This window comes from Equus przewalskii, chromosome 3, assembly GCF_037783145.1.
Source record: "Equus przewalskii isolate Varuska chromosome 3, EquPr2, whole genome shotgun sequence".
NCBI lineage: Eukaryota > Metazoa > Chordata > Mammalia > Perissodactyla > Equidae > Equus > Equus przewalskii.
The window spans coordinates 7862165-7886042 of record NC_091833.1 but is presented as its reverse complement, the minus strand read 5'-3'; the positions used below and the strand labels follow the sequence as shown (position 1 = coordinate 7886042).

Here is a 23878-nt window from a genome sequence, read left to right as displayed (position 1 = left end):
GACTCATGGACAAGAGGTAGCAACCAACCCAGACAACCTCTTAAGATCCTTCTCAGCTCTATATCCAATATATCTTCCTCCCTGTCCAGGTGATGGTGTGGATCCACGGAGGCGGTCTGATAATAGGTGGAGCATCATCCTATGATGGGCTGCCCCTCTCTGCCCTTGAAAACGTGGTGGTGGTGACCATTCAGTACCGCCTGGGCATCTGGGGATTCTTCAGGTAAGATATTGAACTCTCCTCACTGCACATTGGCCCCCAAAGCAAGGATACTAGGACCCAACTCTGGTCATGTCAGACCTTAAGAGGATCTTCGCTAAATTTCTAAGTAAGGCACTCAAGTCCCTTCATAATTGGGATCCACCTCCTTTCTCATTCTCCACCAACACTGGTCATACCTGCTTATGAAGTTTTGTATATGCTGTTTCCTCTGCCTGGAATGCCTGTTCTGTCTGACAAACTCCTATTCATTCTGCAGGGTCCAACTCAAGTGTTACTCCTATGAAATAGTCAACTTCTCCTTTTCACCTGTGCTGCCCCAGCACATTGCAGCTTCTAATGTGACAGTTAGCATGCAGCACAGCAGTTAGAGGCTTACACATCTTACCTCATGGGAAAGAAAGGAAGGAGCAGACTCATGGTGGGAGCTCAGTGAATGCTTGTGAGTGAAGGAATGAGTGGGTGCAGCTGGGAAGTTTGTACAGCATCTGATCCCAAAGAATAACCCTCCCAGGGAAAGTCAGGTCCTCTCATCCCATTTCCTTCTTCATTTAGCACATTCATGAGTTAAGACTAGAGTCTTCACCATTGAGTTTCCACGGAAACATGGACACAGTTCCTGTGGGCCTTTTCTGAATGCACTCACCCCAGCATCTCTGACCCTGAGATGGATGATGGGCGGGCTGGGGGTGGGACGGGCTACTCCCTGGAAAGAGCTATGGAGCTGGAGGAGGGTTATCCCATGTGAATCACGTCCAAGGATGTATTGCCTTCATTGAGACCACTCATCCTTTTCACCTATGGCCTGTTTCTCTGCTCCCCTTTACAATAAAACTGCTACATTAGCCCTTCCCAATTCCTCTCCTCCCAGTCTCTCCTCTACCCAGACCAGTCAGGTATTGACTCCGACCAAACCACCAGACTGTTCTGCCTGAGGTCACAAACAGCACCCAGCTCTTGGCTCAACCTTGGCAAACATCTGCACAGTCTTGGCAGCATCCACACACAATTGCTCATACAGTTTGGAAGTGATTCCTCTCTGGGCTCCTGGCCATCTCCTACTTCACGCACTGCTCCTTCTCCGCTTCTTCCCTGGACCTCCCTCGTCCCCATCCTCGGGCCTCTGTGTGTGTCTCCCTCTCCGTCTCCACTCCCGCCCAGAGTGACCTCAGAGGGCACTTTCACAGCTCACTACTTTTAGCTCCGACTTCTCCTTTGAAACCCAGAGGCACATCATTATCTACCTCCTGCTGTCTCCACTGGACGTATCAAGGGCACATCACAATTCACATGGACGAAATTAACCCTTGACTCCCACTGCCCCTCCCCCAAATAGTGCTCCTACTTTTCCCACAGCACGCCCTGCTCAACTGCTGCAGCTCCATCCTTTCAGTTGCTCAAGATAAAGACAATGTTGTCAGCCTTGACTCTTCTCTTTTTCTCACATTCCACATTCAGTGGACCAGAAAATCTCTGGTTCCACCTTAAGATTCATTCAGAATCCAGCTACTTCTCACCTCCACCCTTGCACTGACCCTAATCTAAGCCCTCTGTGCCTCTTGCCTGGATTATTAGTAACAACCTCCAGTTTTATTATCCTGCTACTTTTGTACCCTATCTGATCCACACAGTAGCCAGAGTGATCATTGAAGACATAAATGGAATCAAGTCCTTCCCCTGCGGTGACTTCCCTCCTTACTTACAGTGACATCGATGTCCTTGCCAAGGCCCACAGGACTGTCTCTAGCTGCATATCTTACACTCACACTTTGTTCACTGGACCCCAGGGCCTCTTCCACCTAGAATTCTCTTCTTTGGATATTTGCACGGCTCTTGTGCTGTTTCATTCAGCTCTCTACTCAAATATCACAGCCTCAAAGAGGTCTTCCTTGGTCATGTGATGTGAGATAGGACCCCAATGTCCCACCTCTGCCATTTCCCTTACCAGGTTTTATTTTTCCTGAAAGCACTTTCACTACCTGACATCATATTCTATATTTATTTGTTTATTTGTTTATGATCCATAGTGTGAGCTCTGTGTAGTCAGAGGTTTCCCTGTTTTGCTCTCAGATGTGCTCCTTGGTTCTTAGAACAGTGTTTTCACATAGCAGATGCTCAATAAATAGATGCCAGATGAAGGAACATACAGCCCACAGCACAACAATGCTACAGGAGAGGAAGGCAGGTGGAGACCCCTGTGTCAGGGCTGTGGAAACCCCATCTTATTCCAGAAGGCTTGCCTAGAGTGTACAGCCCCATCTGTGGTCCTGAGGGCCCTGCCATGATGTCTCTGCTCCCAGCCCACTCTGTTCTCTTACTCACAGCACAGGGGACGAACACAGCACAGGAAACTGGGGTCTCTTGGACCAGGTGGCCGCACTGCGCTGGGTCCAGGAGAGCATCGCCAACTTTGGAGGAGACCCAGGCTCCGTGACCATCTTTGGAGAGTCAGCAGGAGGTAGAAGTGTCTCTATTCTTGTAAGTGTTCCTGGTTCTGATGTGGTTTCTGATGGGACCCTTGGAGACCAGTCTAGTCATGGGCTCCTTTATTTACACGACCTAGATGTAAGGTTGACCCCACTCTTCAGAGCTCCAGATGGTGTAGAGCTAATAGCCAAGCTCTCCTTGGCCCCTAGGAAGATCAGAGCTCAGCTTAGTGTCCAAGGGGCGTAACAATCTCCAGTAGCAGCTGCAACAATGACATTCCTCCTCTTCTCACTTGGTTGAGCTCTCTCTCTCTCCTTCCTAATAATTTTGACATTAGGACTTAGCTTAATTCATTTGGGAAGTATGTATGGGTATAAACTATTAATAAGAAGAGGCAAGCCTGGGGCCCGCCAGGTGGTGCAGCTGTTAGGTTTACACATTGCGTTTCGGTGGCCCAGGGTTTGCCAGTTTGGATCCCAGGTGCAGACCTATGCAGCACTTGTCAAGCCATGCTGTGGCAGGCATCCCATATATACAGTAGAGGAAGATGGGCACGGATGTTAGCTCAGGTCCATTCTTCCACTGCAAAAAGAGGAGGATTGGCAGCAGATGTTAGCTCAGGGCTTATCTTCCTAAAAAAAACAAAGTTAAAGAAGAGGCAACCTTAAGAGTTGGGCAGAGTGTCACTGTTTGGCTTGAAGCCAGATCTATGTGTCAGGGGGACACGAGCACTAAGAACAGGTCAGGGGCCTCCTCTGACGGGGTCTGATGTCTTGACCATGCCCAAGAGGGAGGGCAGCAGTCTCTGGGCTGAGGGATGAGCTGGGCTGAGGGAAGCAGGTAAGAGGGAGGAGGGGTCAGAAGGTGGGATGGGGAGGGATGGGACAGGGGATGTGTGACACGTGACCTGGGAGCCTGGGTTGTCTTGCTGATGGGGGGTGCTGAGGGAGACACTGAGGGAAGAAAGGATGGAAAACCAGGTTAGAAGATGCTAGGAGGGGTGAGGAGCCCTCCAGCTGCCTCACTGTTGAGCAGAGGGTCAGTGCTATTACTGTCCTTTTAAAACAAGTATCTGTTTCATAGTTGATACTCAGAGGAAAATGTTTTTCTGTCTTATAAAGTGGAGCAAAAGCAAAAGCACTGATAACCTCAGAGAAGAAAACAATCATCCAAAATCCCGTTATCCAGGGATACTCACCACGGACACTTTGATACGTATTTTTCTAGTATTTTTACCTTGACTCACCCCATCTATCTATCTACCTATTTGTCTACCTAGGAGTTTTTAGACAAAAATCTTCCTTAGCATTATAATATAACATAAATAACTCTCTAAACATTAACCACTCTTCATCACGTTTTTTTTATAGTCGTGTACTATGCCATGGTAAGAATGAAAAATATTTTCTTTACCTAAACTCATAATATTGGAGCCTTGGTTTATTTCCAACTTTTATTATTATGAATAGAATGAACATTCCTAGAAATCATTGTGTGCCTCCAAGATCCACTTCCCTAGGGTATATTCTGAGTAATGGAAATGCAGAATCAGAACTTGTCTTTAAAGTGATGCTAGGACTTTCCAAGAGTCTTTCAGATACGTTTGATTGTTATAATCAGCATGTGCCACTCACTTCCTGTTCTGTCTCTCACTCTGCACTCCTGGCTCCCTCCAGCTGAGGGAAGTTTTCTTGGAGAAGCCATGTCCTAGGGTCAGCCTGGGGAACAGGCCAGGCCAGGTGGAGACCTGTCATGTCCACTGAGCCCCAGGGTCGCCAGGGGAGGGGCCAGGGCAGAGCTGTGGATGGATGTAGCTCCTGAAGACCCCTCCTGTGAGCATAAACTCTCTTCATCTCCACTCTTGTCCCAGGTGTTATCTCCACTGGCCAAGAACCTCTTCCACCGGGCCATCTCTGAGAGTGGCGTGGCTATCTCTTCTGCCCCAGCCAAGAGGGACTTAAAGGCCATGGCTCAGGTGGGTCTCAACTGGACCACGCCTGCACCCTTAATCTGCTCCGCTGGAGTCTTGAGGGGTCTCTCTTGCCGTGGGATCCAGCTGACATCCACGAGGAATCACAGAAGTGAGAATGGCTGAGTGGGAAGGGCAAGGAGACACCTCACCCAACTTCCCAATTATCCAGCTGAGCAACCTGGGGCAGAGAGAGGAAGCAGTAGGCCAAGGTCAGAGAGTGATGGGGCAGAGCTGGGACTCAAGCATGTGACTCTGGACTGCCAGCTCGGAGCACTGTCCACGGACCACACTTCCCAAAGTGTGTCAAGGTGGGGTGCCCAGCCAGACAGTGGGCAGTGGACTGTGACTTTGTGTTGTGGCTCTCAGGGTCTCAGTTCTGCTGAACCCACGTGCAGTATGTGATCTTCCCTGAGGGCATTGTGGCTGGGGGTGTTTCCTGGAGGATTCGTTCATTCATTCACTCAACAAATAATTTTGATATAGCCAGACATCTAGCAACCTCTAGTAGCTTCTTGTATTGGAGGAGATAGAGTAATGATTACATAATCACACAGATTATAAACTAATAAAATGTCAACTGTGACAAGAGCAATAAAGCAGAGGTATCTGATGTCACAACAGGATCCAAGAGGAGTCCAGTGAGTAGGGGGAGGTTATCAGGAAATGAGTCTTGAAAAAAGTGATCAATGAGTTGAGATCAGAGGGATGAGCAGGAATTTACTTGGTGAGAAAAGAATATTCCAGGAAAAGGGAACACTATGTGCAAATGTCCTGTGACAGGAGAAAGTATCTCAAGTGAGATAGAATGAGAAAGGCTGGTGTGGCCAGAGCAGAAGGAGCAGAGGGAACCTGGAGTGAGCTGAGGATGGGGACATTGTGGGGGCCGTGCTGCACAGGACCCTGGTGAGGACTTTGTCTTTATCTGGAGACTGTTAGGAAGCCAAGGAAGAGGGAGCCACAGGAGGCTCTTCTGAGGAGAGCCTGCTGGAGTCGGTGATGTGGGGCGTTTACGTAGGGCTGTGAGAGCTGGTTTCCAGGAGCAGTGGGGGCAGCAGCCAAACTTAAAGGGGCTGGTAAGGAGGAGGAAAGGAAAGGAAGACACCAAGAATTTTTAGAAATTTTGAGAATGTTTTTCAGAATTCTCTGTTCATAAACAACAGAAGCCCACTTGACCAGGCTGAAGTTGAGAAGGGAGAATTCATTTAAAGGAAACAGAGGTGGCAGAATTTCACTATCAAACAGGAATCAGAAACGGGAAAATGAAGTGTATCTAAGACCTTTATACTTGCTCTTTCTCGTTCTCAGTCATTCATCCTCTCTCTATAATTCTCTTTCCTCTCTTATTCTCTCTCTCTGTTTCTCTCTCTGTCTCTCTCCTCTGCTTCTCTCTGTGACTTTTTATTTATTCAACAAATATAGACTGAGCACGGATTCTGTGTCAGACCCTGTACTAGGCTCTGGGGAGCCGTGCACATTCTCCACGGCCCCGCCATCAGGGAGCCTGTCTTCTCTCCTTCTGCATCTTCTCCTCTGGTCATGTTGTAAGTGATTTTCCTGAGGCCAAACGGCTAGTAAGTGGATGAGCTGAGATCTGAAGCAAGACAGAGTGATTCTGGACTCCGTGCTCTTAGCCCCACTCCTGCTGCCTCTCCTTAGATGTTCAGCTCTGAGATCGTCGTGCCCATTCTAACAGACAAGGTAACAGAGACAGAGGCTGTGTAATTGACATGACTGGGACCAGGACCCACACCCACTGGTCTAGAGTGTTTTCTGCCACCCCTGCTGCCTTTAGAAATTGAGGTTGGGATGGAACAGCTCTTTATTGACCAAGGGAAGAGACATGGCTCTGAATTCTGCTGTCACCTGTGATCTCTGCAGCAAATTGCTGTGTTTGCTGGGTGTAAAACCACCACCTCGGCTGTCATTGTTGACTGCCTGCGCCAGAAGACAGAGGACGAGCTCCTGGAGACATCACTGAAGATGGTAGGTTCATCAATTCTCATAGCCCCACAAGCCCCACTCCTTGTAAACTTGGCCCCAGCTTGACCATTTCAAGTGTCCCCTTGGCCCAGAAAAACTTTGTGGGACAGTGTTGCACCCCGGGAGCAGTGTCAGCCTCTGAATCGGAATGGGGTATTTCTTTTTTTCTTTTTCATTATTTAATATGACAAACTTTGATAAAGTCAAGTAATAATGTAATAATCTCCCAGTTCTATCAAACCTTACTATTTTGGAACTCTTATTTTCAGATATATTTTTAAGAAATTAGGCATTACATATTTCCAAAGGGAACTACCACTCTGCATTTTGGGTTAGGATATATTAAGAAAAAAGATTTTCGGGAAGGTTGTCACAATTTATCTTGGCTAATTTAGAAACTGTCTCAATTATACCTCAAGGGTGGCCCAATTTTCTAGCTTTTTGGAGACTGCCTCAGTAGTGACTCTAGGATAACTATATGTCCACCCATTCATCCATTCAACCAGCCAACCATCCATCCATTCATCCATTCTTTCATCATCTTACTATCAGTCCATCCACCCAACCATCCAATTCATCCATATTGTTTCATCAATGTAATATCAATCCATCCATAACCTTCATTCATGTATTAACAATCATCCATGCATCATCCAGTACTATATATCTTCACTCCATCATTCATTCTTCTAAAATCATTGATCCATCCATCATCCATGTGCTAGTTATCATCCATCTATACACTTATCCATCCAATTCACTCATGCTCCATATCTTGACCAACTCCATCCATCCATCTATCCATCCATCCATCCATCCATCCATCCATCCATGCTAGGTGTATGTGGTAGGGGGTGTGTTACAGGGATGGTGATGCAGACATGAATCAGATGTAGCCCCTGGTCAGAAAGAAATATCCAAGAGGAAACACATTATATGCTTCATGGGTTAAGTGTGGTGGAAGTAGAGAGAGGAGAAACATTTATTATAGTCAGCAGGGATGCTTCATGGAGATGGTGACATTGTAGGATTGATGGATGGCTATGGCAGTGGGTCATCACAGGGACAGACACCCAGAGAATATAGAATCTAGGGCCCATGACAACCATTATCTTTGTGGGTGAAGGACGTGAATGTGAGCCAGGAGTAGCCTGAGCCCCTGCGCTCTCTGTCTGGACCTAGGGTTCCTGAGGATACTCCTGGGCCCCCAGGCACAGGCCTCTAGCACTGGACTCTGCTCTATTTCTATGGGTTGACTCCAGTGTGGCCTTGGGGCTTGGATCCTGGTTTCTCTGGCTGAAATGAGGTGACCAATGTGTTCAAAGAATCAAAACACAACTGTTTTCTGATGCCTAGAAAGAGGTCAATTTATTTCAGCAATTCTTACTGTTGCTAAAAGGACCCCGTTGTAAGGGGAAAGATGGTGACTTTAAGAAAACCCGGAGAACCTAAGATCTCATAGTTTCCTTCTGAGATTGTCTGAGTCATGTGGAAGTGTTTCCATGATTATTCACTCTCCCCAATACACACACACACACACACACACCGCACCTGGTTGGTATGGCTACAACCTATAATAGAGGGTCACTCACTGCATACTGGTCAGAGCTTTTAGCTATAGTGTAACATTACACTCAGTGCAGCTTTGTGAACAAAGGAAAAAGAGAAATGTGTCTGGGGGATGAATTTACAAGAGCTTGTATGAGTTGGGACTATCAAAAGCAAATCTCATCTCAAATTGCCTAGAGCAGAAAAAGGAGTGTGTTGTGGCAGAATTGTCAGGTAACTGACTGAAAACTAAACTGCAGTTCAAGAGTAGAAGGCTTCAGGCTTGGCTGGACCCAGATGCATATATGATAGAATTAAGAATTTGTCTCCATCCATCAGCTTTTTACCTCTCAGTGTTGGCTTCACTGTCAGGCAAGTTTGTCCTCTGAGGAGGTTAAAAAACAACACTAGACTAGATTACCGTCCTATCAGCTTAGAAACCTTCTTTTCCAATAATTCCAACAAAAGGTTCGGGATAAACCCTATTGGACTGACATGAAGCGTGCCCATCCTTGAATTAAACTCTGTGGTCAGGAAGATGGGGCACCACGGGCCCCATATAGATGCCTGGATTCATGGAGAAAGAGAGGGGAAGAGAGAGTTCCCTCAAAGGAAAATTGGGGTGTTGTTGCCTGGGGAAACAAGAGGGGAAATGGATGGAGGGCAGGGCAGGCACCACCACAGACATCCTCTCCAGAGCCCCCTTCCCCAACCTACACCTACACCCTGTGCTCCTGCCCAGGGGAGCCCGGGTCCAGCTTTTCTCCAGGAAGCCTTCTCACCCATATCCTCTGCCTTTGTCTTCACAGAAATTTTTCACCCTTGATTTCCTTGGAGACCCTAGAGAGGTAAGGACCTTTGGCTTATTGATTACAGGTTTTAAGTCCTGATATCTTTAAACTCCAGTTAAATATGGATGGAAGAATTCCGCCTGTGGACTCACAGTAATTCCCTGTGTTCATATTGCTGAGGCCCAGAGAGGGACAGTGACTTGCCCATATAGGACAGCCATGAGGACCAGACACAGGACTGGAACCCATTCCCTTGCCTCCCAGTCCAGCGCTCCCAGTCATCAAGTCTGTTTCCACTTGGCCCAACCTACCCTCTCCTCGTGTTTACATTTTCTACTCCCAAAAATGCCCCCTTAATAGAAGGTTGGACTAGAACCTTCCACTATGAGGAGGTGGAGATAACTGGATAAGAGATTTCTTCAGGAGCCTTCACTGAGGAGCCCAGATCTCCTCCTGGAGGCTGCAGGGCTGGTTAGCTGTGCAAACTGCACTGTCTGCAGGGCCATCAGGAAGGGAGCCAAGAATCTCAGTCGTGAGGACTCCACCCTCATCTCAACCACGCAGGAAACTCCAACAGCATCCTCCCCATCTCCTTCTTCCTCCCCGCCTGCCTTCTAGCATGTTACCAGGTTCAAGTGACATTATCTCTGCAATGTCTCACCTTCCTGTCCTCTCTGCTCTCTCCCTGCGGATGGTAGCATTTAGCTTAAAAGGTGTGGTGAGGATTAGATGAGATTCATTCAGTCATTCAGCAAAGATTTAATTAGCACTCACTATGTGCCAGCACCTGATTCAGGAGGTGAGTATATAACAGCGAAACAGGCAAAATGAGAGGCAATCCCTGCCCTCCTGGAGTGAGGGAAGAGTCAATAAACAGACAAATAAAATACGTACTGTGTGTGATGATGGTCAGCATTAGGGTGGAAAAGTGATTGTGAAATGGGGCTGCAGTTTGCCAGTGGTTTGAAGTGACCTGACAGTGTTTGGAATGGTCCATGAAAAGGTGACATTCCATATGAATTCTGGCGGAGAAGACGAAACCAGCTGCCAAGAATGCTGAGGATGATTGCTCCAGGCAGAGGGAAGAGTAACTGCAAAGGTCCTAACGTGTGGCTGTGCTGGAGGGAGTGAAGGACAGGGCGGAGGCTGAAAAGGGAATGGGAGGTGGGGGTGGTCCTTTAAAGGACTTGGATTTTGATTCCAAGTGTGACTGGAAGTCATGGGAGGGTTCTGAACAGAGGAGTGAGTGACCTTGGATGTTACAAAGGGCTCATTGACAGCTGTGTCAAATGAAAGGTGGGGAAGGGGCAGAGCAGATGCAGGGACAGCAGCTGGGGCCCCCGGGCTGCAACAATCCCGGCAGAGAATCATGGCGGCTTGGACAAGCCCACAGCAGAGGAGGTGGTGAGAAGGACTTGCTGCCTGGATATTTTTAAGTAACAACTGACAGGAGGTGCTAGTGGACAGGATGTGGAGCATAAGAAGAAGAGAAGGGATGAATCACGCCCCTGGGTTTCTGACCTGAGCCAGGGGATGCAGGAGCCCCACACAGGGCAGCCACCTGCAGCCACTCTGGACAGCGGCCATCACTGCCATTCCCACCGTTGGTGGTGTCCATCAGCCCCCACTGGACGCCGCCCTGATCGGGCCCTTGTGGTCTGTCTCCTGGACTTTCACTATCTTCCACCTCTACTCTCCCTCCCATTCCCATGCCCCACGGCGCAGCCAGACTTATCCTTGTGGACCCAGGTCAGGGCATGTCACCCCTTCTTAAAAGACTGACCCTCCTTACGAGACAAGTCCCCTCACCTCCATGGAGTTACCCTTCAAAGCACATCTGAGTCCCTGCTCTGTGCCAGACATGGTGCAGAAAGTTGCTGCACCATCTGCCCTCTCTCTGTCCATGCCCCACAGCCTTCCTCCAAGCCCAGGGCTCCCGGGGTCTGAGGTTCCTGGGATTACTGCTACACATTGTCATCTCTGTCACTGTGCTCATGCCGTTCCCACTGTTTGGAATACTGTTCACTGCCCAGGCCCACTGCAGATGGCAGGCACCTCCCCTATGTGGGCTGCCCTGTGTCTTCCTTCCAGAATGAGCTGCTCCTCTAGGCAGCTTCCCACAGCAGCCCTTTCTGAACTGCACAGTCTTTCAAAGAGAGCAGTGGTGGCACCCCGATCCTTTGTTGCTATTGTCGGCCGTATTGCATTAGGATGTGGGCCCTTGTCCTGCTGAGTCAGATCACTTGACACAACTTCTGTGCAGCCAGAACTCACCCGTCTTCATTGACCCTTGCAGAGCAGATGTAGGTACCCAGTCTCAAAGCCTGAGGGTTGTCCAGTTTCTCCTGCCATCCAGGGAGGAATATGACACATAGTACGTGGAACTGGAAATATGACACATGGGGCTGGTATCTCTTTGAGGGATCTGTAACAACACCGTTAATGACTAGTATCTAATGTTTATCCAACCCTTTTCAGGTACTGTGCAGAGCATTTTGCAGTGTTCTATCATTTAATCCCCTCTACAACCCATCTAATAAATAGATGAGGAAACTGAGTGACAAACAGGTGAAATTACTTTCCTAGGTCACTAGCTAGTAAGTGGCAGAGCCAGGTTTCAAATCTAGATAGTTTGGCTCCAAAACCCATGGTCTTAACAACTTCGGTGACCAAATATGAAATATAACTGTACCCAGAACCTGCTTCCCAGACGGTGACGTGTGAGTCAGGCCCTGCTGCATCTGTGATCATGTAAATATATTCCATCAAAGGTAACACCTAAAAGTAAGTCACAACATGAGCCCATCCCTGATTCTTTTACTTATTCCTGCTTTTCCTCTCCGATAAGGAATCAAGTCTCAGTTTTAAGCACCGTGAGTGATGAGGAGCTCACTGTCTCCTCAGGGCAAATCACTTATCAAGAATAGCTCATGTTTAAATACAGACACATAGACACAGTCAACTGTCATTGATCGTGAATTCTGTATTTGTGAATTCACCTACTCACTGAAATTTTTTTGTTACCCAAAATCAATACTCGGGGCACTTTTGTGGTCATTCACGGACATGCACAGAGGGGCCGAAAGTGTGAGTCATGTGATGACATGTATGTTCCCATCTGAGATCCAACAAGGCAACACTCCGTCTTCTGTTTCGTGTCTCAGACTGTTAACATGGTCTATTTAGTGCCACATTTTTCACTTTTCTGTGCTTTCTGTTGGTGGATTCTCTGTTTACAATATTCCCAGGCATAGTGCTGAGGGGCTGTCTAGTGTTCCCAAGCACAATAACGCCGTGATGTGCCCAACATGGGAGAAAGTCCGTGTGTTTGATGAGCTTCATTCAGGCGTGGGTCACAGCGCTGTCGGCTGTGCGTTCAGTGTTAATGAATCAACCCTGCAGCCCACCCAGAAAAAGGAGGAGGACATTTGCCGTGATCCCCCTCTGGAAAGGCTAAAGTAACATCCATAGTGTGTGATGAAGCTGTGGAAAAACAGCTACAGTTGTGGTTTCATGAGATGATGATGATAAACTCATAGTGGATGGCACTGTCACAAGGCTGAAGGACAAGGAAATTACAGCCATGTTAGGGCCCGGAAAATGTGGAGCCCTTCTAGACTGGTGCTTTATTATAAACAACAGTTACAGATAACTAATCATGTTTGTTAAATGTATATTACATAAGGTGTCTTTAAACACACACAAAACAGGGTTGATGAAAATGTGACCAGAGGCTCGCAGGAAACTGACCCCGTATTTCCCCTGGGAGCAGTGGCTCAGTGTTCGCTAATTCAGAGTCCACGGTGACTTACAGACCTAAACCACCACGAATAATGAGGACTAACTGTAGAGAGAGACACATAGATATACATACACTTCAAATTTAAATGTCTGTAAAAATGTATATATACATATTTTTAAATATATGTATACATGTATATATATTTAAATATATATGCATACTTAAATATGTTTACACACATTTAAATATGTATACATATATAAATATGTATATATATTGTGTGTGTGCGTGTGTGTGTGTGTGTGTGTGTGTGTATATATCAATTTGAGGGAGACTTTCCCAATCACCTTACCACCTCTAGCCCCTGGTGGAAGTTCTGCCCTCTGGGTCATACAGACTTAGTCTCCTTTGTGGGGACCCTGAGTTCTGTGGTCACCACCATGGGCACGCAGGTCTGTGGTGCTGGCCGTGCTCTCAGACGGGCAGAGCAGGAGAGGCAGGTGTTTCCCCAACAAGGGAAGCACAACACTACACTCCCTCTTCCCCAGAGCCATCCCTTCCTGGCCACTGTGGTTGATGGAGTGCTGCTGCCAAAGACACCTCAAGAGATTCTGGCTGAAAAGAAGTTCAACACTGTTCCCTACATTGTCGGAATCAACAAGCATGAATTTGGCTGGAATCTTCCAAAGGTGAGAATGTGCTGGTCTCTAAGACTCACCTCCCCTGCCCTTCACATCACCTCTGCCATTTCTGGTTACAAGAACTCCTCCTTCCCCAGATCCCCCTTGGGGTCCATGGCAGCTGCCCCCTTCACACAAGTTGACATCTCCATGGAAACCTTCTCTGCGATGGCCCAACTGTCATCTGGATGGCTCAGCCCTGGCGATCCCTCTCCCCAAACACTCTCTAATTGTCCCCCAATCCGAGAATCCTGAAATGTCAATGCTGGGAGGGCCTGTAGAGACAATCCCTGGGCAGATGAGAAAACCGAGGCCTGGAAAGGGAAGGAGCTTGTGGGTGAAGGAGTGTGAGGTGTGGGGCCCTGCAGCCTCTCCCATTGGGTTTCAGGCCTTCATGGTTTCTCCATAAACTCCACACACACTCCTGGTCATCCAACTGCAAAGATTCAGAAGAGCTCGCTTCCTCTCGAGTTACAATGACTGCTGAAAGCTAGGAAGGGCTGTCCCTTCTGTCTAAGATAAAGCTGACAAGAGTGTAAGTGGTGAGGACAGGCTTTATTCATTTATATCACTGCAGTGGGGAAAAGAATCCAGCGTGAACTGAGCTCAAGTCCCTGAAACTACAGGCTGGAGCCTATTTAAAGGCTCCATGTGCTCTGGAAAAGGTTGTGGGATGGGAGGGTGGGTTTGTCCAGGTGATCAGGCTGCCAGAATTACTTAATTGGCGCCCACCCAGAGGAGAAACTAACTCTTCTCTTTATGACAGGAGGCAGTTGCATAGGTTGGAGCAAGGTGCCCAAAGAGGTTAGGTCTTTCTCCTTTCACAGGAACTGAGAGAGAGCAAAGTCATCCCTGAAAGTCTGCATTTGAAACAGAGGGCTCTCAGGTTTGAGGAAACAGAATTGGGTGGGAGATTTGCATCTCAAGGGCAGAGAAAGGGTTTGCAGTTGCCAGATTTCTAAAGTAACTGCTCTAAGAGAGGGTTCAGGGACCTATCAACCTTTCAGCAGGTGTGGCTGGAACAAACAGTAAATTCTCCTGGCAGCAGGGAGCTTTCTCGCGCAGGGGTTTTAAAGGGCACTGGGTCATCCTAAAGGCAGGCCCGTGAGCAGCTAGATGCCTTGATAGAGTTTGGCCAAGTCCCTTACTGCAGAGGTTTGGGTGGAGTTGTTATGTGCAGAGTTCTGCGGTTCTCACTTCAGAACAATTTCAGGGATTATACTGAAGGACCAAAGCCAGAGTGGCAGGATTCAGGGCTTCCTCAGTCAGCTGAGACAAGGAGGGTATTGGTGAGCTCTGTGTCCTCTGCCCAGAGCCCTCCACTTCCACACTAGCCTGGCTTAAGCCTTCCTTCTCTGTGGTGATGACCATTGTGTGGACTCTAGCTTGACATACGTATACACATATATACTGCAAAGAGCTGGACATCTACTTTATCCTCTTTGTGCTCCTTCAGTTTCTGGATATAATGGTCGATTTAATTCATTGAGTTTGCCCAACTCATCAAAGACCCACCCCTGTAAAGACATGAGAAGGTGACCTTCAGCCTTCATTGATTGGTCGAATGGACCCTTTATTTCTTCCTTCTAATTCCCAATGATTCACAATTGCTTAACCATTGTTTTAACAGATGCTGGGCTACCCACTCTCTGAAGGCAAGCTGGACCAGAAGAAGGCCACTTCACTCTTGTGGAAGTCCTACCCCATCGTTGTAAGAGTCTAGGAACTGGCTGAGGCCTAAAGAGAGGAAGGGCTTGCCCGAAATCACACACCAGTTGAATGGCAGAATGAAGACTGGGGCCTGAGGGTTCTAATCCCATTTTTCTGCCTTCCCCATCTGCTACCTGGGGTAGGGAATGGTTGCACAGGAATCCAGAGGTTCACCATCAATGCAAGAAGAGAAGCTGTCACTCACCAGAGGGTGGTGGTCACTTTCACTCTTGATCCATTTCAGCACATCCCTGAGGAACTGACTCCAGTGGCCATTGAGAAGTATTTAGGAGGGACAGACGACCCCATCAAAAAGAAAGACCTGTTCCTGGACTTGATTGGAGATGTGATGTTTGGTGTCCCATCTGTGACTGTGGCCCGTCTCCACAGAGGTGAGTCCCAGAGGTTGCACAGCAAAGGGACACTGACCCCACTAGCTTCACAGTCTCTCCTGCCCACGCCAAGCATAGACAGATATGTGGAAATTGCTGAGGATAAAGCCTCCGAGGTGAATTCCATATGGCCTGGGGTGGGGCTCTGTCCTATTTTAGTTTCCACTGGAAGCCAACTCTGAGAGAATGATCTGAATGCAAGTAGTATATTTGGGAGGTGATTCCAGAAAACACCAGTAGAGGAATATAGGAGTGACATGGGAAGGGGAAGGAAGCCAATCCATGCTGCCCTGTCACGCAAGTATCCACTGTGGACACTGGAACCGGGGAGCTCTGGGAAACCTGCAGAAGACATTCTCAGGCTTATCTCGAGCAAATGGCATGGGAGCTGGGGCATTTATCCTCCAACTCCCACGAGTCATTGGTTGAAGGCTGTTCTCAAGGGCTGTTAATTACCTGGCTCTTTGAACTACAGCTCACATAGACAGAGTGTTCTCTAGTGGTCAAAGACCTCAGAGAAAGAGCTGCAGATGCCAGGGGTGGAAGTCAGGTTGGCATGCCCTGACACAGGGGATATGGTGAGGCACCAACAGCATCTGCTACAGGGACTCCTCACCTGGAATTATGGCTAGAAGTCAAATCTTATGTGTCTTGGATGGTTTCCAAGGTGAGCGCTAATCTCAACATAGTTTGTTAACTAGTGGACTGGGGATAGAGTGAAGTTAAGCATAGCATCATGAGAGTTGTCCAGGACCAAGAAAGACGAAAAGAGTAAGCAATGGGAGGTGAGGGGGCAGGTCATCTGGAGAATGTAAACGTCTCCCACTGCCTTTTGTCCATCCTGGTGTGTTCTGGGTCTACCACAGGACCTTCCACATTAACCCAAGGTTGTGTGGGTGGGATGTGAGGTTAGGGTGGATGAGCTCGCCTAGAGAGGATGTGTCCCTTCTGGGTGCCTTTATGAGGTCCTCACAGGACCCTTCTTTTTCTAGGAGCCCTCCTTCACCTAGTCTGCAAGCCAGGAAATGGTTCTCTGGTCCACTCCCCTCTCTCTAACTGTGCTGGGAGGGTTGTGAATTCAGGATGTTATCAGAATGATAAAAAGTAGCTACAGCTGACCTATTATGTCCCCAAGCACTAGGGACAGTAATGTACATGTGCTGGTTGCCGCTTCTTCCTCCTGAGGGTCCTGATGAAACTCTTCAGCCAAGGGCTACCTGGGCTCAAATCTGTTCTTTCATGAACTTGTTCTTGCTTATTCCTGCATATCTGCTTTGTGGTATGCCTGTCTGCATCGTCTGCTGGTCCAGCTGTAGTGGACTTGTATTTTTCATCTGATATCTCATGACTTTGAGCTCAGGGTCTTTTGACAGGACCACACAGATTTTGTCAACGTCCTTCTTTCACTTGTGTATTTCTCTCATTGTCTTTTTGCTAAAAAAGAACTTTTCTGATATGAAATTTATATGTAGTAATATATAATATCTTACAGTTGTAGAAAGTTGTGAAAATATGGAACACATAAAGAAGAAACTGGATATCACTGGTAACCCCTCCACCTAGTAGTATCTGCTATAAATTTTTGATGTTTTCTTCTAACAATCTTTCTATGTCTTATATATGGTTTAAAAATTAATTTATATTATGTTTTTGTTCATAGAACATGATATTGTTGGTTTTTCCTCAATGTGAGTAAAAACTCATTGAAAACATCCATCATTTCATGGATCAAAATTTATTTTAGTAGTTGGGGCTGGCCCGGTGGCGTAGTGGTTAAGATCACCTGCTCTGCTTTGGCAGCCCAGAGTGCACAGGTTTGGATCCCAGGCACAGACCTAGCACCACTCAGTAAGCCATGCTGTGGCGGCATCCCACACACAAGATAGAAGAAGACTGGCACAGATGTTAGCTCAAGGCCAATCTTCCTCACCAAAAAAGCAAAAAAATAAAAAGTTTTAGTACTCCTGTCCTATTGGATATTTAGACTGGCTGCTCACATTTTGATGCCAGAAAAACATTCTTCTCAGCCTTATTTGCATAAGTCTTCAGTCTCTAATAATTTTCCAGGGTTTGGTTTTTAGAAGTGAAATTACTAGGCCAGGATGTAGGAGCATATTAAAGTTGGAGATACAGATTGTGAAATTGGTTTCCAGGGTTAAGAGGGTGGATTTCTTAATTCTCTCACCTGGTACACTCAGACTACAAAATAAAAATAACACTGCCAATTGCATAAGCTCTTCCTCAACAAAAAAAAAAAAAAAAAAAAGAGAGAACATCACACTGTTTTAATTTGCATATTTTTGATTCCTAGCTCTCTCTTTCCTTCTGCTTCTCTTGTTGCTCCTAATTGTTATCATCCAAATCTGTGCCTCACTTAACTTTGAAGACTTGTGTTGTGAGTGTCGGAATTGTATAAATCTCAGTGGTTTAAGGCAGAAATTAGAAAAAAAGATCTTTTGGGCAGCATTGTGCCAAAAATAAGTTCTCTCATTCACAGAAGATCTCTCCTCTATGGTTGTGTTCTGAGCTCCTCTCTAAAAGGTTTGGGCAGCAGAGGCGAGGTGAACCCCTCCTTTCAGGGAGCTCTGCTGACCTGGAAGCAGCTGTTTAACAAGTGGATTCCTGAACCGCAGGGGATTGCTTCTTCCAAACATCTCCTCTCCCCTAACCAAGGGTGCAATGATGGGGTGTGGGAGGCAATTAATAAATTATTCTACTTCTTCATGTCTGGATGGAATATATTGTTAATTTTGTGGACAAACATTTAATAATGTGAAGAAATGATTATAATATTTTCATTACAACATATTCAATATTGCCCCAATTTTACATACATAAAAAGAATATGTGGGGCTGGCCCCATGGCCAAGTGGCAAAACTTCTCTGTGCTCTCCTTCCACGGCCAGGGTCCACAGTTCAGATACCAGGCGCAGACCTACTCCACTCATCAGTGATGCTGTGGAGGCCTCCCACAAAGTAGAGGAGGATCGGCCTGGATGTTAGCTCAGGGTTAATCTTCCTCAAGCAAAAAACAAAGGGATATATGCTAAAAATATTTATAGGTTTCTCTGAATGATGAGATTAAGTGATCTTATTCGTTTTCCTTTTTTCAGCACTTTCCAAATTTGTTATTGTGTCCAATGGGGCGAAATGTAAAGTTTGTCCACCAGCCTGACTTGGGATATGACCCTTAAATCCTCTGTAGGCAATATGATCTATGCAAAGTGCTGATTTCCATGGCCAGGTGGCCCCTTGTTAGCCCTGAGGGAGCGGGGATGGGCAACTCTGGTGAAGCCATCAGCAGGAAAACTGACATCTCTGTGGCTTGCAGAGGGGCTGGTGGGAGAGGAGGCACGGGAGAGGAGGAGAGAGGCCAGGAGAGAAGCAACTTTGTCCTTTCTCAGTCAGTGTGCTCTTCCATCACCCCATTGACACTCCCCAGGCCAAGGAGGAATCAAGATGTGTGAGGTGACAGAGAAAAAGGAAGGCTAAGGTTTGGTGCCCTGAGACACAGGAGATGGATTGTCTCATTTCTGCATATGTTTTTATTTGAATATTTGTGCTTTCAGACCAGCAACTTGGAGTTGCTTCATTTTTCTCAGAATAGGTGAGAAAAAACACTGGAAACTCTCAAAACTGGGCAGAACAGAAGACACCTATTGGGCTGCAGGGATTCTCCAAAGGAATGGAAACTAGCCTGTTATCAATGAAATCCAGTAGTGTAAACTGTATGTTTGTAGGTGTTCTTGAGTGTGGATGCATCAGTAGGCAAAGGAGTTTATGTGAATTGACCCAGAGACCCTATAATGACAGTTATTTCTAATGGCTCTGTCTAGTGTTTCAACAGTCATTCATTCATTCCTTTAATCGTCATTCATTCATTCAACAAACACTGGCTCAAATCCCATTCCACCTTCACCAGCTACGAGCCCTAAAGCAAGTCAGAGAACTTTTGAAAACACTATTTCTCTATTATGCTGATAACCAGGAGTTTCCTGCAGGGACACACAGTGTCCAGCATACACGCACACTCACAATGGCAGCTGTTATTAATATTGTTGTTGTTGTGTACTCAGGACCCAGGTGTGCCACCAATTCCCTGAGTGCTCAGGGCCCCAAGAGACCTTGATACCATCCAGGTGTGCATCAGGTACAATGAACTGTGCATGAATCCATGTCTTCTCAGATGCCGGAGCCTCCACCTACATGTATGAGTTTCAGTACAGCCCAAGCTTCTCATCAGACACGAAACCCAAGACGGTGATAGGGGACCACGGGGATGAGATCTTCTCTGTCTTCGGGGCCCCATTTCTAAAAGGTGATCTCCCTTTGGTGACTACAAACTTGGGATTAGGAGATCTGGGTACAAATCTCAGTTTGGTGGCCTTGGGCAAGTTATTCCTTCTCTCCAGTTCTTAGTTTCCTGAATTCTCTATAACAGGGTTGAACAAAAAGTGTCCCCAACCTTTCTCTTGCTGCACCATGCCTGATAGAGAATGTGTATCCACGTGCCCTCATTCATGGTCACTACAAGAATCCAGACCTGGGCATCAATGTGACAAGTGGCAGGTGACCTATCAGGTCCAGATACCGGGCTAGAATGCCACCACCCATTTCCGCTCACGAGAGCATAGCAGATTGAGAGATAGAAAGGTTAGAATGGGGGTTGACCTTGAATCAGGGCTAATGTGTGTCTATTTATCTTTCTAATCATCTATCCATCTTTCTAAAACTCATATCTTTTCCAACTTAATATATTAACAATATGATATTTTAAAGAAAACCTTTCACAAATGTCTTCAATGCCTTAATTATCCACAGTGAGGGATGTATTGCATGTGACCCACCTCAAGGCTATTTGTGACAGACCAGTGCCTCTGGGGATTTCCAGGTTGGGTGAATCTTTAGGACCATTAAAGCTGTATTATCCCATCAGATTCTGTGCATATGTGGGTGGGTAAAGGAGATTAAGGAAAAACCCAGAGGAGAGCAATCTTAGGGGGTGGGATTGCTGTGATGCAAAGCCTGGGGTACAGCATTGTGACTCTGAAGGGGGAGGGGGAGGGCTGGTAGGCACACAAGACAAATGCCACCCACCCATGGATTGACTGCAGCCCTTTACTATGTCCTACGTCAGTAATTCTCAAACCTAAAGTGCACATAAATTACCCAGCATCTTCCTAAAATGCATCTTCTGACTCAGTAGGTCTGGAGTAAGGGCTCAGACTCTGAATTTCTAACAAGCTCTCAAGTGATGCTGCTGCTGAAGGACCATGAACCACAGTTTGAGTAGCAAAGGCTTTTTGTCTCCTTCCCCACAGAGGGTGCCTCAGAAGAGGAGATCAAACTCAGCAAGATGGTGATGAAATTCTGGGCCAACTTTGCTCGGACTGGGTGAGCCTGACGGCAAAGATGGAGCAGGGAGGGGAAGGGGTAGGGCATGTTTATTAGAAAGGGGAAGCGTAATAATGTTTGATGGTCAAACTGCTGACCCAGTGTCCTCTGACATGAGAACTCTCTAAAAATAGACAGGCTGCCCAGGAGATAGTGAACTCCTTGTCGCTGGAGGCATATGAGCCTCTAGGCAGAGTTGACCCCAGAAGTCCCTGAAAATCACCGAGGATTGTTGGTAGATTTGGAGAATCTACAGTAGATTTGGAGAATCTCTGTTTGATTCTGTTCCCAGGAACCCCAATGGTGAGGGGCTGCCCCACTGGCCAGTGTACGACCAGAAGGAAGGGTATCTACAGATTGGCGTCACCACTCAGGCAGCCCAGAAGCTGAAAGATAAGGAAGTGGCTTTCTGGACCGAGCTCCTGGCCAAGGAGGCAGCAGAGAAGCAACACCAGACAGAACATGTTGAACTTTGAATAGGCAACCTATCAGCCTCAGGGGCCTGGGGGACCAAGGCCGGGGTGTTCTACAAAAGGTGTTTAAGGTCCAAAGAGGCATCTGATTGTGGAGGCTGGGGAATTGGCTGGTGTGAGTGGGCAGAGGCCAAGGAGGGGGAATTTCTATATCTGTGGCCTCAATTTTGGGAATAAATATTCTTTTGGAGACCAAGTCGGTGTCTGTGTCTTGAACTGAAGAGTAAGCATCCATCCTCCTTGTAGAGAGAAGGATGAAGAGAGAGGGCACTATCTGCAGCAAGTTGCCTCTGACAGGTCTAACTCAGCCTCTGGACAAGCAGAGCAGCAGGCTGGGCCCTGGGACACTTTGCATCTGCTTCATGTCTCCAGGCCTTCAACACCTTCCAACAACAGGATGTGGGGTGGCCAGAGTGCAGTGTCCCTGTCTTCCCTGTGGAACTATCTGTAAATATGGAGGTGGCAGAGGTTGAGGATGTACTTGGAGTCGTCGGGGTCAGGAGGTGCCAAGGTGATCCTGTAGCATGTTGTATGGCCCTTATGACCCTTCCACAGCTCTCCATTCTTTCTCCAACATACACAGTACATTCCCAGTCCTTTCCCTGAGGCCATCTCTTCCAACAACTCATCTGAGCTCCTTCTGTAGCCTGCACCACTAGAAGTGCAAACAGTGACCACCTTGGAGTGAGTCCCTGAAGTGTCACCCTAAAACTGCCCCTTTCAGAGTCCCTGGGATGACTCCTGGCTTCTGCTGGGATGTAGAAAGCTCTAAGGAGTGTCACTGCCACTCTAACAGCAAGAAAAAGCTAGATTATCCTCAAAATCATGACTTTTCCTGAACCATTCAAAGAGCTGAGGTAGCGGGTGAACAGTTACCCTGAAGTCTCAGGAAGACAGGCACTTCAGAGCAGAGATGGGATGTGGATGCTGACTCACCATCTGCTACAGATGGAAGATGGGGTCACCGTGGGTGTGAGTAGAATTACTGTAAAATTCCTAATCAAGTGCTGAAGGCCAAGTGTGGGCTGGTATGAGGGTATGAAATTTTCAAGAGCCACAGAACCATGGAGGAGTGTACAGACTCTTCTCTAAGGACTGCCACAGGGTCTCCTGAGAATGATTGGAAGCAGGTAATAAAACCAAAGAAAGCCTGCCTCAGGGATTCAAGCATGAAGCCCTGCTCAGACACCTCACTCTCAAGGAACAAAATCCCTAAACCATTGAGAAAAGGGCAGCAAACCCACCTCCCTTGGCATTGTTGGGAAGAGCTATTGAGGCTGAGGAAAAGGAGAATTTAAAAACCCTCTACCCCTGGGAGTGGGACAAGAGACCCTCCTGGGTCCTGGTCTTTAGAGGTCTTGTATTGCTGGGGAGGGGCAGAACCACTGAGAAAACCCCCTCTCCATGACCAAGGGACAGAGGGTCTGCCTAAGGCTGAGGTCTGACCAGGACAAGAGAAATCACTCTTAGATGGCAGCACTCAGTTAGCACACACCAGGGACTGAGCAGCAGAAATCTACCACTGGGGGAGGGAGACAGTGTGGAGAGAGACCCTCTCTGAGGGGCAGGTGCACAGAGCAGGGGTACAGCTGAGGGTGGAACAGGAACATTGAGAAAACCTTTCAGCACCTCTCGCCCTAAGCACAAGGTAACACTGGAAGAATGTGAATCAGGTGGTGCACTGAAGAAAACCACAGCAACAATGAAACTCAAGCCCGGCTCCACTCCCAATAAAGACACTCAACTCTCCCAACACACACACACACACACAGACCTGTACACTCACACACACACAGCTGTACACACACACACGTGTACACACACACATTATTGGGATAACAGAAGAGGCATTCCCATTTCCAGTCATACATACTATTTACTTCATTTTCTACTCTCCTACCTTTGCTGCTGAGGGAGGACCCTGGACCCCCATCCAAAATTGGAAACACACAAAAAGCAAGAAAAACAATCAGCAGAAGTAGAGTCAGAGATGGCTCAGGTGTTAGAACTAACAGACTAGGGATCCAAAACAAGTATATGGAAAACTTGCATCAACAGATGGATAATTTCTGCAGAGAGAAGCAAATTGATATGTCAGCAATTTTGAAAAATTGTAACAGAGATGAAGAATACCTTCAATGGTTTTCTCAGTACACTTGACACAGCTGAAGAGAGAATGAGCGAAGTTGAAGAAAGGTGGATAGACATTGCCCAACTTAAATAAAAAGAGAAAAAAGAGTGGGAAGAAAGTACAGAGGATCTAAGAGATGTGGGTTAATATGGAATGGTGCAACATAGGAATAACTGGAATCCCAGAAAGAGAAGAGAGAAAGAATGAAGAGAAAACATATTTGAAAAGCTAATGGCTGAGAATTTTCCAAAAATGGAAAGACATTGAAGCCTATATCCAGGAAGATCAGTCAACTCCAAGCAGGATTACAGGACAACACACACATCTAGACACACAATGAGACAACATGGAAGGCAACCAGAGGAAAAGGACAGGACATGACGTAGAAGAGCACCAGGAAGGGCACTTGACCACCTAT

The 23878-nt window shown here is 47.1% G+C and overlaps 1 protein-coding gene across 2 annotated transcripts in view; it reads left to right on the top strand.

The window, feature by feature from the left end:
* Window positions 1-21525, top strand: part of LOC103553191 (liver carboxylesterase 1-like) — a 33758-nt gene extending 12233 nt beyond the window's left edge. For both annotated transcript variants that reach the window (XM_008523658.2, XM_070613672.1), the window contains 11 exons: window positions 90-223; window positions 2545-2698; window positions 4518-4622; window positions 6498-6602; window positions 8957-8995; window positions 13229-13369; window positions 14991-15071; window positions 15315-15462; window positions 19649-19780; window positions 20784-20856; window positions 21149-21525. In XM_008523658.2, coding sequence (XP_008521880.2) covers window positions 90-223; window positions 2545-2698; window positions 4518-4622; window positions 6498-6602; window positions 8957-8995; window positions 13229-13369; window positions 14991-15071; window positions 15315-15462; window positions 19649-19780; window positions 20784-20856; window positions 21149-21332 — 1296 coding nt within the window. In that variant the 3' untranslated portion in view covers window positions 21333-21525. The remainder of the gene's footprint in view (window positions 1-89; window positions 224-2544; window positions 2699-4517; window positions 4623-6497; window positions 6603-8956; window positions 8996-13228; window positions 13370-14990; window positions 15072-15314; window positions 15463-19648; window positions 19781-20783; window positions 20857-21148) is intronic.
* The last annotated feature ends 2353 nt before the right edge of the window (window positions 21526-23878 follow it).